The 20968-nt window shown below is 38.7% G+C and overlaps 2 protein-coding genes and 1 long non-coding RNA gene across 9 annotated transcripts in view; 2 read left to right on the top strand and 1 right to left on the bottom strand.

Moving 5' to 3' along the window:
• Positions 1 to 20968, top strand: part of LOC116652005 (uncharacterized) — a 112292-nt gene that overhangs the window by 36757 nt on the left and 54567 nt on the right. The gene's annotated exons all lie outside the window — the stretch shown is intronic.
• The window catches only part of LOC6632064 (non-canonical poly(A) RNA polymerase protein Trf4-1), a 168429-nt gene that overhangs the window by 96601 nt on the left and 50860 nt on the right, over positions 1 to 20968 (bottom strand). The window lies entirely within an intron of this gene.
• On the top strand, positions 5431 to 6706 carry LOC116652004 (uncharacterized). Its single transcript, XM_032439644.2, has one exon. It carries the CDS (start codon positions 5508 to 5510, stop codon positions 6660 to 6662), a length of 1155 nt encoding a protein of 384 aa, XP_032295535.1. The 5' UTR covers positions 5431 to 5507; the 3' UTR covers positions 6663 to 6706.

Here is a 20968-nt window from a genome sequence, read left to right as displayed (position 1 = left end):
AGAATTTTCTACAAACAAAAAATAAGTCACAGATTTGAAACTCTGGTAAGACAATCCCAAATAAATAAGGTAAGAAATCAGCATGCAGACAGCGAACTGCGTGCTTTTTTTGGTGAGGGCTGTTGAGTGAGTGCGGGGCAATTGTTGCGGATGGGGTAGGTTTCGTTTTAGTGGCAGGCAGCAAATAAAAAAACTTGAGAAAAGCATGCAGCTTGTTGGGGGAACCAGCAGCAGCAGCTGCTAGATTCGGGAATCTGGATGTGCCCAGGGGCGGATTTGTTGGCGCTGGCAATCAGCAGACCAAGCCAAAAAACCAAATGCAAAGATTTGCCTGGATTTGCTGCAGGAAACAAAACAAAAAAAAAAAGCAACAACAACAACAACAACAACAAAAGAATCAAGAAAAGCCACTAGCAAGAGCAATTTGCAACATTTATTTAAACAATCTAAGGCAACGGGCAACAAAGGAAACCAATTTTGATTGAGGCATTCTACGGGCACAAATGGATCAGATGGCGATTCAATTTTGATTGCACAGCAGATATCAGACTCCATCTGAACTTAGCTTGATTGGGCTAAGTTCCTGAGCTGAGTAAAGCCTGTTTTAACCATTTACCAAAGTTTATTGGTCTTTGCGGCAACGGCTCGTATACTTAATACAATTTGTTGTGCATCGAAAAAAAACAAAAAAATACATTGCCAGCTCTTGTTTGCAGCGTGTATATACATATATTAAGTTGAATTTTATATAAAGAAACTTTTGGGACAACTGAAACAAATGAAAATGGGTTTAATTATGTTTTCTGATTGGATTTTATATGTTTCAAATCTTTTATATATTTTTTAATTTTGTTTTTATATATATACGCCATAAAAGCGTGTATTGAAAGTGATTTTTATTTTATATTATAGTATTATAAAATTTAAATGTATTTTTATTTATTAAATTTTTAGAAATGTTTTTTTTTTATTCATATCAAATAAGAATCACTTTGAACGTAATTCTTATTTGATATAAAGTTATAATATTCAAATTAATTTTTATTTTTGTATTTTTTTAATTTATTTTTCTGTATTTATTCACATTGATTTTTATTTTATACCAAAGAAGAAAATAATTCAAATAAATACTTTTTTTTGTATATTTTATATTTATTATTTTTATATATTGTATATTTTATATATTTTTTATCATTATCATTTACGAAAAAAAAACCAATTATTTAAGAATTTCAAAAAAGAAAATGTAGCCTATTTACAATGTAAATATAACGATTTGCCTGCCTATGCATGGCATTTATTTATTACTTTGGGTATAATTTTAACCACTTCGATGTTTGTTTAATTTTAATTAAATTTTGTTTTATTGTGTGATTCTAGCAATTGTGATTCAAGCATTTATTTTTATTTACTTATTGACTTTTGTTAAGCCAACAATTCATTTAAGTATGCACTCGTGTTTGTATATTGCTGCTGTCACTTGTATATTGCACAAAAATTAAGCCAAAAAAAAAAAAAAAAAAAACAAACAATTACGCGCTTAAAGTAAACACACGCACCCATCCACTCAATAAGAGGGCGCATTGAATTAATTGCAATTTGCATAGCCCGCAAAATTCAAACGGCCAGCGATCTGCTGCTGTTGCTGCTACTGCCCGATTCGCGTGGCATGTTGAGTCGCGCGCGTGTATCTGAGAAAGCCGCGTGTTTATCTGTGCGTCTGTGCTGCGAGACTGCGAGACTGCGACTGCAGCTGTTGGCGTTGTCAGCAGAACTGAGAGACCGCCTAGCCGGACGAACGCACATGTGGACGAGGCTGATGGCACGGCCAACGTCTGGTTATCACACAGCATGCGGCAGGCTCTTGTGACAGCTTTCGCAACATCTGCATGGCAGCTTTTTGGTGTGTTGCTTATTGGATTGTGGCATGCAAGCTCTGTGTGCCGCGTCACGTGGCATGCCGCGCGGAAGGCGACGAGCAAAACAAAACGGCTCAAAACTCAAACAAAGACGCAGTAGTCGAACTTTATTTTTGGCCCTTTTACGTATGTGTCACGTGGCAAGCCGTAAGCGGCATGTGACTCGCGGCACGCGGCTATGTACGTGCCACACGCCACACGTCACACGCCACATGTCACATGTTGGGCGGGATCTTGAGTTCACGTTGCGACGCATTAGCCTTGGGTTAAATGCGCTGTTGATCAAGCACTCGCATTGCGCATACGCCGCGTTTGCCGCTGGCACTGATTGGCTGGCATTTGTTGCTTGGCCAACAGAGCCACGCCCCGTACCCTGTTGAAACGGAAAATTGTATGCAAAGTGGCGAAACCTTTTATGCCAAAAACCCTTTGAAGCCAACGTACACAGCAACAGCAATCATGAATGCAAATATACCAGCGTATAAATATGAATGCGCGGCCACAGGGCTAGCCAGGCCTAAGGGCTGTGTCTGTGTGTGTGCGTGTGTGTGTGGGTGTGTGCCACTCAACATTTTCAGTCATGCTTGATAAGCAGTTTTTCCAGTAGCTTGTCGCTGCGTTAACACTTTTCCAAGTCAATTGAAAACAATTTTAGCAAAAAGTACAGCTTAAAAGTTTTTCGCAACTTTGTCAGCGACAAAGTTTTAACGAAGTACAAAACTGACAATTGGCAACAGCAACAGGCAGCGATAAAAATAATTTGTTGTCCAGTTTGAATAAAATTCAAATGGCTTGGCGTTTTTTGAGAGAATACTGAGGAAGGGTAGGTGGCGTGTGTGTCGCGAACTGTCGCAGTTGGGCTGGTCTGCAGTGCAACAGGGCGTATGCTTAATGCGACGCACTTAACAAAACTTATGATTTATGTGGTCCAAAGGATGCAAAGCCAATAATATTCTTGTTGCTGTTGCTGTTGTTAGTTGTATTTTATTTTATTGCGACAAAAGCCGTTAAAAGCTGTTTTGTGGATTGCATTTGTAAGCTCGCAAGCTTAAGCCAGCATTTGGTGTGATACTTTGAGTACCCTGAGCTTGCAAGGACCAAAGCTTGCGGCTTGAAGAGCTTAAAGCTGTTTGGGTTGTGGGGCATAATAAGTTGCCGTCAAAGCTGGCGATTGTTTGCCGTTAGAAAATCAAAGAGCAAACTTTTGCCGATCGCCAAACTGTGCTATCAAAAACAGTTAATAGGTAATTAGATAAACTCAATTGTTAATTATTTAAATATCAAGATAATTTTAAGATATATAAACCTATATCTTATTGTGTTACCAAATCGAATAGGGCGAGTCGGCCTCACCCAGCCATGGGCCCTTTGTGGTGTCTACTGGTGTATGAGGCGACAGAGAAGGAATGGAGGAGGGTGTCTACTGTACGAGAGATTGCCTGTCCCCAAGTCAAAAATGATTGAAAAACTACTGTCTACAATTTGAAGAAAAAACATATGCCACAGGCAAAGCCTGCTAACAAATTATGCTTTAACATAAGCAGTCTATATTAAAGGTCCTGATGTTGGCTTTGAATGGCTGCAGGGGCTGCACAAGTGATGCTGATTGAGAATATTTTATGTTAAATATGCGGACCAGGTATACAAAGAAAACATGACATTGGCTTACAGAGGTTTTTGTTGTTATCCTTTTTTTTTTTTTTAATTTATTGTTGATGCTGTGGTCTGGCATCCGCTTGCATTTTTACGGAGGCACTTTGTTGCTGGTCTGGCGGCTGCTTCATTTGGCGGCCCCTCGCTGCTCGATTCTGCAGTCGACGTCAAGCAAAAAGATGTTAAAAATTTCAGTTATTACGATATATTTACATTTTTCTATTTTTTTTTTTTTACCAGCCTGCACAATTCCCTAAAGGTGCAACAGGGAAATGAATTCAAGCGTAAGCCAAGGCGTGGGCGTCATTGCGTTTGAGGGCCGTGTGGTTATGCTATGGCTTTTGCGTCTGTGTGTGGACTGAGTGCGGTTCGTGGTTATCTGGGGCACGGGGGATTGTTGGCTGTTGCCGTTCTGCGTCTAACGAATTCATCAACAGCACAAAAGATGAAGAAAAATGGCAAACTAAGGCCAAGATGCCCAAGTTACAGCAATAGCAAACGCAACACCAACACCAGCACTCACACACGCCCACACACAGACACACACACTCAAATAAGCAGAGGGAAGTTGCTCGTTGCGGGCGTCCACAAGCGGATGCGGATGCGGATGCTGTGGGCGGGTCGGATGTGTTGACAGCCACACGGCGATGCCATCTCCTCCGTTGGACTTATGGCAAATGCATTTGTTGTGTGCAACAAGCTGTCATTTGTGCTGTGGCTGTCACACAACCCCACTCCCACCCCCAACCCCACCCCAGCCACCCGCCTGCCAACACCAACCGCAGATCTCCGTTGCTAGGCAACATATCTGCCCTTAACTCTTTACCCTGCGCTTCGTCTACTTCAAGTTTCATTCAACGGTCTCGAGTCGGATAATTTGATGAAATATCATTTGGTAATTGCTTGGCCACGAGTCCCATTGCAATTTACAATTTGTATCCAGCTGGGAAATTAAAATGATTACAATGGATAATGCCTGCGTTTCGAGCAACAATTTTTTTTTTTTGAGAAATCTTATAAAGTTACTAACTAAAATGCAAACAACTCTATTATAAAATGCTGAAATATTTAAAGAATGTGCTTAAAGCAATGCGTCAAGTGCACATTTCGGATTAGGGAACCCTCCCATCTGCTGGGCTTAATATGTGGGAACCTAAATGTGTTGAGGCTAAGGAGTTTTCGTAAGGCGTTAGTTTGAAATATCTTGAATGTCTTAGATATTTTGTTGCTAGTTTTAGGAAGACCTCTAATCTTTAAGGTTTAAGAAATACTTGTAAATTGCGTGGACAAGGGAATGCCACTTCCATGTTAAGCTCTGAGGCGTAACCCCTGGATTATAAGACAACAAATGTTGTCTGTGATTTCTTGTATACCATACTATATACATATATATTAACGCGAAGCTGGGCACTTGGTAGTTCAAATCGTTCGGATAACATTCCAAGAAGTTGTCATCAACAGTTTTTCTCTCATTTCCCGCCTTTATCCATTACTTTTACTCTATGAAAATGATCAACGATTAACGAATGACGAGATAAATTTGGAAAGTTAAATAGTTTCCGGCTCAATTTTTGCATCTACGTTGGATTTCTTCTTTGATGTAATCAGTTTATGACCGTTTGCATGAAAATTGAGTTATCTACCATATGTATGTATTTCACATATGCAAAGCGTATTCTTTTGTAATTGAGAATATTTCTCACTTTTATTATCATTTATATTAAAGTCCAAAACTGAGCTGTGCACAGTTAATGAATACGCTTTGTTTTTGGTGCCCTTTTACACGAGGATAGCTTTTATTAGGGAAATGTGCATCTAGTAGTCTACCCAACAGGCTTCAATAACAGCACAACTGTGTGTGCTGTGCATAATAATTGTGTATTAGAGCTGAACGCATCTGAGGAGGCAGTCGAAAAAGTAAAATAAAAGAATTCCATGAAAATGCAATCGCTGACTGCGTTGCTAAGCATTTGCCTTTGGCTAACATTTAGCTCGGGACTGGGCGAGGACAATGCGCTGGCTCAGGAACCCAATTATGTGCCCAACTCCTGTATGGTGCCAGATATGGGGCTAAGCGCCTTTAGATATCCAGGCCCCCAGAAGCAGCTCGAACTCAAATTGGAATTCCAGCCCCAAAACCCGCAACTGTTGCAAAGCAGCCTCGGAAATACTGAACGCTTGTCTGAATATGGGAGCAATCCGTCCCTTTGCTCGGCAGAGACTGACAGGCATGTGAGCTACCAGAAGTCAACGCCGACTGACGCAACGGTCAACGAGGATGATTATGATGATAATGATGATGCGTCCGATGAAGACATTATTAACAATGATGTTGACGATAATGGTGGAAAGAAGTTTACAGCGCGTGTTAAATGCCTTCTGCGCACGCTTTACGAGAATACCAGATTATTGTCAGATGATCTCAAGGCTCTGGAATCGGGCCTCTTGGCAGGCAAGTCATCTGCATCATCCAAGAATCTTTACCAAGGCAAAAAAAAATGTTTGAAATCGAGCGGCATAAAAGAACGTACGATAAAACTAGACAATGCAAAGGCCCAAGAGGATAACTACTTGAACGTGGTCGATACCGATGAGGATGGCATTGATAGAGATAAGTCCAAATCAAAGGGTATGCCGAACTTAAGCGACAGTTCCAGCGAGCAAAAGGCGAAGTTAAAAGGCGAAGCTGAAACCAAAAAAGAGTTAAGCTTATTGCAGCAACAGCCGGACCTGAACGAGGCGCCTTTCAGCTATGTGCAACTGCCATTTGTGTTGCCTTCGACTCGCATTATTGTGCCTCCGCTGCTGCAGTTGCTTAGCCGCCGCTCCGTTTTACCCTGGTCAATCAGGGGACCCAATTTGATTCAGAGTCGTCGCTATCTGCACGCCCTAAACGAGCTGCGTCTGGCCCGGGCGGTACAGGCAGCCACTGCGGCTCGTTTCCGGCAACAGCAAAATAACGTTGAGCTACAGCAACACGTTGAGGAATTCAAGGAAAATCTCAGACGTCTAGTCTCAAATCGAGCTGCCATAGAACGGCGTGTATCGGGCTTACTCTCGGGGATAACTCATGACGTAGTCGCAGCATGAAATTGTGTTTCAGTTTTAAATATAACATAATATAGTGAAATTAATTCGAGAATTCAGGTTTGATTTATGAGTTTCACATGAACGTGCGATTGGCTTTAAGCGCGTTGGAATCTTTGCAAGGCACTTTATCCGCCTTGTAACTTTTTATATTAATATTTTAATAACATAGAAATCAATAAACACTTAACATTTAACTTGAACATTTCTCAGCAATTAATAATGTCGCGTGAGGTTAATTTTAAGCGATGTGCTAAAGCACACTTAAACTTATCCTTATGGGATATGCCCAGTCGGGTACTAGCTTAGTAAAACCTATTGATTAGTATTCTGAAGAAGACTGAACCGAGCCGGCTTAAGCCCCAAATAGCAAGCTTTTATTTACCGTGCAGCTAGTCTTAATCCAAATGAGTTGGATGAATTTCTATCTCATAGATGTGGCAAGCCTTTCTAAAGACCAAGTTGGGCAGCTATTTGGAACCTTGAAACGAACCAACTAAAATTTTTGTTAGATTTGCCGCCTTGATGCCAACTAAGCATCTCATTAGAATTTTAAAGAATTTGAGACGACTTTTTCGCATAATATTTCACTTAAATGTGCCTAACCTGAAATGCCACCTACTGCTATTTAATTTGTAATTCACAGTAGGCTTCATGTTCCAGGCAACTGTTAAGACAGTTGCTTCACTTGGATTTCAGTTCAGTCTTGAGAGCTACACAAAGTAACATCGGCATCATGAATAATAAGAATGTTTTCCTGGCATTTATGTTCTTTGCGCTATTTGGTAGCAGTTTGGCCAAGAGCTATGCCTTGGATACGGAGGCCAAACATGCTTTCGACACTTCGGCGGTGGGAAAACGCGGCTTCTACAATTACGATGAAGATGAAAGCCAGCACACCGTGGAGAGGCAGAGCCAGTCGGATTATCTTGACCAAGACAAGGAAATAAGGAACGATAAGGAGAAGAGAACCGGCTGGCTGGACTTTGCCGCTGCCGATGATGCTCTATTGGCTGCCAATGATATGCAGCGACAACGCAAACATCAGAAACCAATGGCACACATAACCGCCCTCAAGCTGGACAAGGATGAACAGGACGAAGAGGTTGGCGATGGTGATGCTTACGCGGATGCTGATGCCGATGCTGCTGCTGGCAAAGCAGATGCCGACGCCGACAGCGATGCCAATGATTATCCGCAGGTTGAGCACTCGCACAGTCCGCTGCACAAGAAGCTGAAGATGCGCGGATTTGTTAAGCTTAAGAACCGGCAACGGCGTAAGCAGCGGCGGCACCAAAACAACAAGGACGAACTGAAGGACCAAGACTTTGGCATGGAACAGAGCGGCGAGGATGATGATCAGCCGCAGTAGGGCCATGAAAATTTCACTCCATTTCATTTGAAATTCACGAAACTTAGTTCCCATCACATCGATTCTTATATTTTATGTTAGACCACGCAACTCAATAAACAACATTTTACAACGCTGCTGGTCAATACAAAGCTTACCATTTGTACATTTTCGATGCATCTTTATCGACGGTAAACCTTGTAAAAGCTAAGCAACTAACTGCCTAACGATTCGCTTTGTATGTCTGGTTTTTCAAGTGCTAGCATTCTGGCTTGTCCTTGCTGTGGCTATAATATGAAAGATACTTGATCTGCTTATACTATTCTAGAAACTACATGTAAAATTGGGTGACTCTCAAAACTAAAGGGATAGCTCAAAAATATTGGTGTCATCATTCAAATAATTGAATTCCGTTGCAATGTGGAGTTGATTCGCGGCTGATTCGCCCAAGAATATAATCCTTCCATATTAACATAAAAAACCTTTGATATTATATAATATATATATATCTGAAAGTATCATCCTCTGCGACTAAATTGTTTGTAGTGCTCTCCCACTTATTTCCCTATTATCATATTATAAAACTATTTAATGTTTACATTGGTATAAAAGCGTGCTGGATTCTTGCAATGCGACACGATCCGAAAACACGAAAAGAGCATCTGCGATATTCCTTAATACATTTTACATGAGTATATTCTTATGTTGTGTACTTATTAAAATTCAATTACTCAGTTTGTGCCTTCTGCTAAACACGAACACGCACGAAATTAATATCGTAAGCACACACACGCACATGTTAAGTACTGGGAACTCGTGTCGTCACAAAATGCAACACGCGCTCTGGCTCAAAATTTTCAACACACTCACACACACATCTTATATTGAAATACTGTGCACGCAAATAGTCCATGGGGCCATGGGCAAATGCATTTACTGGAGGAATCTTTCAATCTCCTGAACTGTCGGTTAGTCAATCAGCTGGACGCATTTATTCCGACAGTCGCGACAAATTGGCAAACGTGAATGTTGTCAGGCGTTGCTGACAAATGGTTGCGGCGACTGCAGGAAAACTATTCTATTTCAATTGCCAACTCGTGAGTGCATTTCGGCGTGTGTGTGTGTGTGTCTGTGTGTGTGCAAGAGAACAATGGGAAAGGATTGAAGGCGGCGGCGATTGCGAATTTTGAAGCCTTTCCATTGTCACAAATGCGCATGTGTGTGGGTGCGAGTATGTGGTTAGCTGTGTGGTTGTGCGTGTGTGTGTGGATGTGTGTGTGTGTGTGTGTGGGCGGCCATGTTTGCCAGCATGCCGTTTGAGCTCTTTGGAAATCGCTCAAAGCCATTTTCAAATTGTTTTCGCAATCACAACAAAATCGATTTGTAAATATTCGCTATTAACTTAAGCTCGACATCACACCCATACACATGCACACATACGATGGCCACGCCCACTTAACACAAGCAGACACACATATGACATACAAGAGTGTACTTATCGCTCTTTTGTCTACTCTGAGATCCTTAGCCAGCCTTGCCCCGCCCAGTTTTGTCATGCCCTGCACTTTATGAGCTCTGCTCGCATCTTGGGCGAGGCGATTACAAACGAATTTCATGGCCTACTTCAAGGCGAGAGAACATGTCGACATTTTGTCTGGCTTACGCTTGGGATATAGGGATTTATATATAAATATATATATATATATATATATAAATGTATACATATATGTATATATATATATATTTGCTGATAAGCGCAATTTGAAAATCGATTTGTAAACGCAAATGTTTCTCTTACAGCCTCGCTAAGCCATCATCGCCCTTTTGCCCCCGCCCAGCTTGCAATTCGATTTCCAGTTCCAGCTCAGGCACTTATTGTTTTTATGTCGCAGGATTTCCGTTTAGCCGCGACAATTGTTTACTGTTGTCCTTTTGCTTGGCACGCATTCTCGGCGAAATACTAAGCATGACTAAACACAAGTCCCAAAATCAGCAATCGTTTCTGCATATTTGTTTCGCACACACGAATCTGCAGACATATTTTAATGATGGCACAGCAAATGTCTGTGAGTTTCCATCATTATGTAGCAAATACACAAAATAAATAAATTGGCTCTCGAGTTTTTAGTAATATAATATAAAAATATCATGTACTCTTCCCTTACTCTCGAACAATATTAAAAATATCACGTACCATCCCCTACTCCTTTAAATACACTTTCTTTTCTTTTTTGTTTCTGAAAATGTTGTATACTATAATTTTTATTATTATTGTGCAGCTTTTTTAAAGCTATCATGCCCATTAGAAAACTTGCTTATCGTATTGGCTTGTTCTATGTGAATATATATATACATATATATATATATATATATATATATAGCTTTCTAACGGACCTACTGGAAGAATCGTGTCTTTGTCTGGTGATAAAAAAAGGTTTTGCGGGTCAATACATAATAACTTATGTTCCTATGAATCATGTAAATGAAGCAATCAATTTATAAATGTATCAATTAATCAGTCAATCAAGCTATCAATCAATCAATCAATCAAAAAATATTTCCATATTATATCACTCGTATATATACTTATACAAATATATACTTATTATTTAGAAAAAGCATTGCTGACCTGAATCTGAGAACTATAAGGAATTTGCACTTGATTTTTTCCAGGGCTGCAAACCGAAAATAATTAGTCGCTGGTTCAGTTTACAGTTCGAACCAAGCAATCAAAGCCAAGGCCTTTTGGTTCAGTTCGTGAACCTGATTTTGCGCAATGCAGAAGCCACCTTTTGATTCCAAGCTAAAACATAACTAAAGAATAAAGAATGAATCGGGTTTCGAGCAGGCTTTTTGTTACGCAGCAGATGCTCGGGTCATTCTAAAGAAATGCTTGGAAATTACGGATTTTAAGTTGGTACGGTTCAACATTATTTGCAGGCTTGTTTTATTTTAATATAAATATCAAGTCTGAGCAACACTTCAAAAGACGCCTATATTTGTTTATATAATTATGCGCAGTTTCTTTCTTATATTTTTTTTGTTGGCACTGTAAATTAAATACGAAAGAAAATCAGCCATCATGACGGCTTTATTAAAATTGAAAACATGCGGTACGTGCGGCTGTTTGATAATGAAAAATATTTTGCATAGCTCTGCGCAACATGACGTATACTTGATGTTCGGCCGCTGTGCCACTGATGTGCTCTTTAGTTCTGGTTTTGCCAGCTTATGGGGCAGCATAAATATCTTTAAAGTGCGCCGCGCTACCTGAGTTATGAGTAGAAAATATAATGGACCTTAACTAACCTTGCCAGTTTTGCAGTTTGCACTTGAGCTGCGGTCCCCAGTCGCGTTTCTTTGGGTCTACAGTTGTGTGTGTTTGTGTTTGTGTTTGTGTATGGATATTTTTGTCAGTTTACTAGCAAGGTCGAGCCTGGTGCGCTGTGAACTTGAACTTTTGTCAGGCCAAGACTAAAGGCGGCAGCAGCTGCTGCGGCTTTAATTATGGCAGACAGCACCTGACGCCAACCTTTTGGGCCAAAGAGCTGCTGCTGCACCCACGCGCAATTAGAGGCAAAGCGAAGCGGCAAGCGACAAGTGGCAAGAGGCAGAGCAGCAAAAATTCTTTACACGCTAGGCGCATAAATTGTCATGCAAAGAAATTTGTGCATACTTTGAGGCGGCTGGCACGCATAATTCTATTCCATTTTGTGCTATTTACTTAAGAGGCGTAAAAGTTTTTATATGAATTATGCGCCTGGGCCGCCGCGTCATACCCACCGACAATAACATAACGCCACGTCGCCGCAGCACTTGGCCCACACCCCCATTCCCATTCATATAGTCGCAGACATAATCATATTCATGACAAAATAATGGCATCGTTAGATGCGACAGTTCAGCTCTGACGCTAGCTTTGGCCCAGTGGCTGGTCCAGGTCCTGGCCAAGACGCAGGTAACCATGAGAGACGTCACTTTTGCCGCCGGCCGTCCATTAGCGATGCCAGCACAACAGACTTTTGTCTTACATCCAGCCACTTGGCCTCATCTATCCAGTGCCTATCATTTGCGCTTTGAACTTCATACACTCACTGAGCTGCGCAACGGGGGCAACCGCATTAATCATAACAGCTGGGATGAGATTTTGCCCGTTTGCCTGTGCGTTGTCCTCCAGTCAAACACTGGCAATATGCAGTAGCTGATGAGCTCAGATTGGCTAAGTTAGATTGAACGCATATACCAGATACATATCTATTTCAATATATGTTTATGACTGACAAGACTGCAAAGTCAAGCCGTCTTTTCGACTGTTCAAGCCAGACCAAAGTAGGTTCGGCTCGCGAATCTAGTTTTCCACATCTGTGAAGTTAGGTTCTTGATGAAACTCTTATCAATTTGCTTTAGATTTATTTACTTTTATATTATTATATTTGTCTTTTGTGTTTAAATTTGTCTTCTGTTTTTTAAGCTTTTTAAAATCTTAAAGTATTGCAATTATTTTTCGAGTGCACACGCGGACAGGTATGAAATTATTTTTGATCCGAAAAGCTTGTTAATTATTGTTTAATTTTAATAATTCGACGTGTTGCCACACCCAATACGAGAACTAAAACGTAAAACAATCAAATGTCACTTACCGAATGCTGCAGCATATTAAGTATTTGTGTACAGTTAGTATTTATATTATTTTAGATATTGTGTTTTTTTGTTTTTTATAGACACAGATACACACAAGTACATAAAGTATATTATATGGAATTGGTTGAATGTATATTGAATGCATGAGTTGTTGTTGTTTGTCGTTCATATCGTGTGTGAGTGTGTGTGTGTGTGTGTATGTATGTGTGTGTGTTGGTGTGTGTGTGACAGTGTGGGGGGAGTAGAAGAGAAAAAGAATAATTTATTTTAAAATGATTGCATATTCAACTTTTGATTGCTGCGCAGCAGCGCTTCAATCACAATAAACATATGTATGAATATTATTTATATGTGTGTGTGTTTGTATGCGAGTGTGTGTGTGTGTGTGTGTGTTAGCAAGCCAAGCATGAGAAAGTGAAGCAGATAGAAAAATACATTAATAAATATATATACACAACTAGGCCTTATCGTAGCTACATATAGACAAACATTTACCACTTACCTGAGCCACAAAAAAAGGCGTAGCGTTAAGAAACGAGCAAAAAATCCAATAAAGCCCAAAGCAACTGACAGACACAGCGATGGTTGGATGGCGGCCACGGGTGGGGGGGCTAGAGCGCCAGCAGGCATTGGCAACACTGGCAAACTGTTAAACGCTGACATCTATTGATTTTGACAATAAATATATATGCGAGAGCCGCAATCGCTAGCCAAAAAAGGGTTCGAAAAAAACGCAAAACTTTATTTGATTGTTTGGCACCCGCAACCCTTCTAAAAGAAATAGCAGAAAACAACTAAAAGCGCTACGGTCGGGAGTGTCCGACTATCCAGATGCCCTAGCAACAGCGCTGAGCTGACATTGCAATTCTTCCCTTTGCCGCACACTATGTGTGGGAAATACGTGCTTGGTTAACTAAGGTATTTACAGATCATGTTTACAAAATGTTTAGGATTTATGGCTGGTATTGGAGGAAGGTATCATCAAACAGGATCTTACTTAATCTGGGTACACTATTCGAAAACATCTACATAACATGTTTACAGTCTTTAGCTCTAATAATTTTCGAGTTGTTTTTTTTTTAATTTTATGATTAATCGATTCGTGCATCGATTTTCTTTTTAAATATTATAAAAATTACAAACGAGAGAGAAAAAATTATAATCTTTTTTTTGCATAAGGTAAAGGAATAGTCTACAATCTTCGAACTTGAAGGCTCTAGTTTTTGTACTTTGTACCAAGAACGAAGTCTTTACCTTTTGCAGTTCTTCAAATCGAAGCATACAAATCTCTTTAAAGTTTCCCCAATCGAAGGACAGGCAGACGGACATACAGCTGGATCGGCACAGCACATCGTCCCGATTAAGAATACATATGCTTTATGAAGTCGAAGCTGCTTGCTTCTGCCTGTTACATACATTTACACAAAAATATGATTCCCTTTTTATTCATTCTCAATGGGTTCAGGGTATAAAATAATATATATGACTCTTGGGTAGCTGTGTAACTGGGCTGCCATTGTCGCAATCAGCTTTAACTGCTCTGCCATATTGTTAGATATTTTACATGCTAGTCAATGAGTGTGCGTGTTTGTGTGTTAGTTTGTTAGTGTGCTAGAGGCCTGCGGCTGCCTGTTGCCACAACCAAATGTCACGTTTCGTTTTTATTTCAATTTGCAATGTGAGAGCGCACAACAAATCTGATTTTGAACTCAATCAAGCTTTGCCGCTTTTGGCAAACGGTTACGCCATATTGTGCAGGTTCATCATGTATGTCCGTCTGTTTGTCAGTGTGTATGTGGGTGTATATGTGTGTGTGTGTGTGTGTGTGTGTGTGTGTGTGTGTGTGTGTGTGGGTGTGTGTGTGTGTGTGTGTGTACAGTGACTATGGCAACAACGTGGCCAGCATTTAATTCGATTAACGTGAACAACACTCCAGTCGACTGTTGGCCAACCTCTCCCCCTCTATCTGGGTCCCTCACAACATCCTGGCCATAGACATTCGCATCCACATTCGCATCGTCAACGTTCTGGTCAGCTCATCATTTATGCGGCAGTTGTTGCAAGTGTGCCAATTGTTGTCCGGCTTGGCTCTGGGCTTCGTTTTCAGCTTACAGCTATCGCATGGCAGATCTGTGCATTGGCTGCTAAGGCAATCAATTTGCCAAATTGCATAAGTCAACCAATCTGTAACACCCGTTTGCCACGCCCATATGCAGCAAAGCAAAGCAGCCGGGCACTCTTATAACAGATTTTAAATAGCTTCACAAAATTTCTGCGATACACAAATGGGCTTAGCGTGAAGAACTTGTCGATGCGCAAGATTATAAAATTTCGATTACCTTTATGGCATGCACTAAAGAAAAAACGCACACATTCCTCAGCTCACACGCACGCAAACCGGCACACACATTCATAAGAAAAATTTTCCATATGAGACGAAAATCATAGAAGCAGAAGAGAAACTTTCAACACATACGGCATACATACTCTTCCATGCAAGGGCGACTTTCCGAGACGAGCATTAAAAAGATGTAGTATGCAATGTGAATTTATCAATAGTAAAATGCACGAAATATGATTTATATTACGTAATAAATTATGTAATTAATGCATTAAAAATTTGTATAAAGAAAATATTTGTGAGGAATTTCACATTACAAATGATACATATATATTTATATACATATTTTATTATTTTTTTCTTTGATTTGATAAATATACAATACAGGCAAATCGGAAGCTGAAGCTTGAACTGCGCAGTTACCTTGCCGGATGTTGTGGAATGTAGCTTCCGACAGAAAAAAAGCCTTTTCAAGCATAGAATGTAGGAGAAGAAAAAAATAACACACATTCTTTTTACTGTGTTCGAAGGCCAAAACATCAGCAGGACATGCAACTGTCCGGGCTTGTGTAAAAAACAATTACGAAACACTAGACAAAAATACCTTTTTATATGCCAACTGTGACTGTTCTGTCATTCCATACTTGCAACTATTTCAATGTGAAAGGGAATGCAACAAATGCCGCTTTAAAAACTATTTATGTTTTATATAACATTTATTTACTTTCTTTTTTAAATTATGAACATAACTTTACCAGCCATGGTCAAATTTTAAATTTATTTTTATTAACTTGAAGCTGACGTCTTAAATGTTATTTTTACATGAAGCTTTTGAGAATGAAATGAACGATGAATAGCAAAAGGTTGCAATTAAACATTTTCTGGCTATATTTAAACTGCTTTAAAAAGCTTAAACATGTATTTATTATATTTAATATTGGGCAGTGAAATTTAGCTAAGAGCCGATAAGCCCAAGGAGGATTTTTGCAAAACAAAAATAAGTCTCAAATTCCAGGAAACTGTAAAAATGGGTTGGAAACTGACTGACGGTGAAACAAAAAGTAGTGTTTCAAATTTTCCACTCCTTCTGGTGGAATTGCCAAAGATATCTCTTAAAAATGTACGTATTTAACGGTGCGTTTATCATTAATCTGGCAGTCAGTCAGTCAGTCAATCAGTCAGTCAATCAAGCAATTTCTAAGCTCGTCTTTAAAATATGTTTGATTCAATTGATTAAAAAAAATGTTTGTAGTTAATATATTTTTAATATTAGTTATCGTAATTGTCTTGATAAAATATGAAGCATAAATGTAAAAAAAACCACAAGCTCTTTCAACTACATATTTAAAGCATGTGTGTTATTTTCGAGCATATTTATATTAATTTTATGCATTGTGATACAAAAGTTATGCTAACAGATTTCATGCAGCTTAATTATAATACTTATCTGTTGAGCGAATTTGCATATATATTCAATATTATATCGAAAGCAAACCAGCTGATGACGGTGTATAGATCTCCATGTTAAAAATAAAAGAAAAAAAAACAAGTAAGAGTGCTCTAGTCGGGAGTCCCAGACTTGAGGATTCCCGGAATCTGAATCAATCAACACCAAATGGAGCTCCTGCTTGCAAGGAGGAAGGTGAAAGGTACTTAATCTGTATATACTATTCCAAAAGCTAAATGTCAATTGGTGTCTCTGGGTCATAAAACCTAAGACACTTGCACTAAGAACAGGAATTAGATATCGATTTATATCGATTGCTTAGAAACGGGACATGTTGTCGATTATCGTAAACAGACTCGTTTTCTGCACTAGATTGATCTACATTTACGTCTCCATGTCTCTAGGCTAGCCTATAAGTTTATATATACGAATGGACGGACGGACGGACGGACAGAGAGACGGACTTGGCTCGATCGATGTATATACTTTTTAGAGTGGAAGATGCTTTCTTCTGCCAGACACATATAATTGCACAAAACCAATATACCCTTTTAACTCATTTTCAATGGGTGCAGGGTATTATAAAAATGAAGAAAAAACTATGAAATAAAATCCGTGAGTGTTGCCCTGACTTGGCGAAGGAACCCAGCTGGTATAAAACCGCTTAGCGGGCGAGAGGAAGACTTGATGTGGCGGCATTTGAGTGGAACATGGTCTGAAAGGCTGCAGAGGCAGCTGTTGCAAGTGCAGCGACTTTGTCGAAATTCTATTTTCATTTTTATGGTGCATAATCAAATGGTTGCACTTGGCACATTAATGAGCTTGTTTCACATGTTCTCCCGCTATCCCTCCCTCTCTCTATCCCTGTCTGTTATCGACGCCATTTAGATGGTCCTTGGGAGAGAAATAAAAATAAAAAATGAATATAACAACGTAATAAAAATATAAAATGAATAATTTGCATAAAAATAACAAAAACTATAGAAATATAAAAAAAAAAGTGGCTGTGCGCATGTGACCCCTAAAGTACTTTCAATGGTTTTTCTTATGTTGCTTGGCTTACATTTATTTCATATAGTTATATACAAATATATTTTTGTTGTGGAATTTAATTAAAATTCGAGCACCTTATTATTAGCCGGCACTTACCTGCACACGTTTTAATACTGCAATTTACTGTGCTGTAATTTATCGCATTTTGTGGCTGGCAGTCACAGAAACTAGTTTAACGAGAAACTCGGTTACAGCAGAAAGTTGCGCAATTGTTGTTGCCTCTACTTACTGTGCAGGGCAGGGCGGTGCAGGGCAATGCAGGGCATGACGAATGCCTTTTCTAATTAACACGGCTAGGCGCCAGATTAATATATCCAGCTACCATGTGAATGAATGTCTGAAGCGACCATACAAGCAATATAGTGTATAGCCAAACAAGTGAAGTACGAAGTACTCTTATGCAACAAGAAATCTTAAAATACTCAGTAAATCTTGCCATCTATAAGCATGAGAAGTATTTATGCTGCTTTAAATTAAGGTTGCCAGACCTGGGGATATACTGTGCAGAAGTAATACTTATTTGTCTTGAAACTTACGTCAGTTGCGGCCCTTGAAAATTAATTCCCAACCAAATGCATTTTGGCCCTATGTCTTATCTAATATAATAATATACTGAAAGTCGAGGCACTGGAGTAGACAGTCATAAAGTGGAAAACTTCTAATCTATTTGTCTATTGTTCGATCTTCTACAAACCATATTTGGTATCTAAGGAACTTTAACTAATAACTCTTTAAAAGAAAAACCCTATGAACAAGACCATCATAAAGTGAACTATATCTGGTCCGTGCCTAATGTCAAATTTGGTATCTCTATACTGAACGTCGGGTCCTACCTCTAAAGAACCCCTTATCAAGCCACTGGAGAAGACAACCTTAAAGTGAACTACTTCTGATCTGTTTGTCTTCTGTACGCGCAAATCTCTAGATGTTATAATATACTGAATATACTGAATATCCGTAAAGTGAAATACTTCCCATTTATCTGTCTACTGTAGATAAAAATTGGGAATCAAATTGGGAATCATTAGCTCTTACAATCTTTGAGATATGCCAACAAAAAATGCCTGAACTGCAATATGTTTTTATGGATTTCATCAAAGAGAACGATAAACACGTTCTGTTAAATCATTTCCAATTCAAATACTGCTTTCAATTAAAATTTGCGCACAAGAAAAAGCTATTGCCATCGAAACGCTGAACAGCAAATCACTTCAAGCACATATTTTATAAATTTCTTTAGTTATTTTCTGGCAAATATAAATTGAAATAAACGTTAATAACAGTAAGGAATATAAGCCAGCGAAAAACAAGGCTGCAAAACGCATGTGAACCGAACCAATTGAATTTTTTTTTCATATGATGATAGTTAAGGCGTGCTTTTGGTAGGGCGAACAATTATAAATTAAAAACCGAATTGTTTCATTTAAATGTCATAAGCTAATGAATCAGCCTTGCTTCATGTATGAACCAGGCTAACAAAACATAGCCTATGGCAGTAAGCTGGTTCAAACTGTGAACTGTGGTAAAAACTAAAAACTTATTCACAAAACAAATGCTAAAAGCCATGTGCTGGCTTAAAGTGTGAACTTATCAAACGAGTTTTATTTGCAGCCCTGGTAAAAACTAAAAACATATTCACAGACTAAAAGGATTAAAGCAATGAGCTATATCAAAGCATGAACGTAACCAGCGAATATTTAGTTTGCAGCCCTGGTAAAAATTTGAATTTATTTATAGAAAAATCATTAGTTTTTGAGCAATTGTGCCTATATGATATAATGGTCTGACCCGGCGAAAAGTTAAGTTTCCATAGACACACACACACACTGCTTATACATACACATATGCTTCAATGTATGAAATATGTAAGTCTACATCAATGTTAAAACCAAAGAAATAATATACTTTTCATGCCATAGAAATTGCTGCTTGGTGGTCCACATTAATGAGCTGATTAAAAGGCCACCTTCAATAAATGTGCGTTAAGTTGATGCTGTAATCCTTATGTGGAAATCTTGTTAGTTGTACTTAAACGTACTCGTTACCTTTTGCTCATTGACGTCATCTACGTAGTTGTGAAGGCTCAAGACCATTTTACGTTTTGAATGCAATTAGCGAGATTTTCAGCTAAGTAGATATAATTATGATTCAAGAAATTTTCACTTTGAAGCAATAAGAACAAAAAAAGAAATAGAAAACTTGTTTTATGAATTGTCGCAAAGGCGACGAGAACGAAACGCAAGCGAGGTTTGAAGGCAACTAAATTGAAGTACGATGATTGATTAATATATATATATAATATATATATACCTTACATTCAGTAGTGAGCGTGTCTCCCTGTGCGGATATTGAAGGGTTGAATACGTAAATAGCTGACAATTCATTAGTGACTACGATACTTACGCTGAGCGAAGATGTTGTGAGGGCAACGCGAAAGGCAATTGAATAAAAGTAGAATCATATAAACATATATCATATAGCATAAGTATATGTATATATGTATACATAATCCAGCTAGTCAAGAGCTAACTATAAATAGTATGCCTGCTGCGGTAAGCGTTGAAGTACAAGTTGCAACTACTTGCTGTTAATGCTAAGAACGACTAAAATTTTGACAGAACGAAAATAGTGGAAGTTGAAAATTGTATGGAAATGGCAAATAACAAATGCCGAGCAGCTACTGCAGCTGGTATTTGCCAGAGAAAAATACTAGACTAAAGTGTGAAATGGATGAGAAAATGCGACAGAGTACAACTGAAGGAAGTTGAACAAGTTGGTGGAGGAGGATAAACGAAAGCCAAGTCAAATATTTGTATAGCTAATATGCACGCCAAAGAAAGTTGTGCGCATTTTTTTTTTCTATATTAGAAATAAATATATGTATAAAGTAGATATGTACTTATGCAACAAATGTATATAAGTAATATATATATATATATATATTTTGATCTAGACGTCACGCACTTTGCTACTTAGTTAAGTTTAGTTGTGAAATATAAAAATAATGTATTTGTATTTGTTATTGTTATTATTGCTATGTGTATATGCATGTGTGTGTGTATGTGTGTGTTTGTTTATTTCAATTTAGCCGGTTGTTTTTCTCGTACTCACCCCGATACGTCCTAGCAGCAGGGCGTCCATTTCGCCGCCATTTTGCGCCACCGGCACAGTGGTTATCACGGATATGGTCGGCTCCTGTTGGGCGCTCAAATCGACCGACATTTTGATAAAGCCGCTTTATGTGTATATTTTTTCAAATATATATGTATATATATATATATTTTTTTTTATAACTGGAACTCCTTATTATTGTTGTGAAACGCACGTATTATTATTGTACTCGTTGTATTGGCAATAGTTACTATTATTATTATTATTAATAATATTACATTTTTATGTAGTTTAGTTTAAGTTTTATTTCATTTGGCGCTCAGTCGCAAAACTTGGTTACTGAAAAGCTGCAAATACAATTGAAA

Source organism: Drosophila virilis, chromosome X, assembly GCF_030788295.1.
Source record: "Drosophila virilis strain 15010-1051.87 chromosome X, Dvir_AGI_RSII-ME, whole genome shotgun sequence".
NCBI classification, from domain to species: Eukaryota; Metazoa; Arthropoda; class Insecta; order Diptera; family Drosophilidae; genus Drosophila; species Drosophila virilis.
The sequence above is the reverse complement of the archived record's forward strand: the minus strand, read 5'-3'. Positions and strand labels throughout refer to the sequence as shown.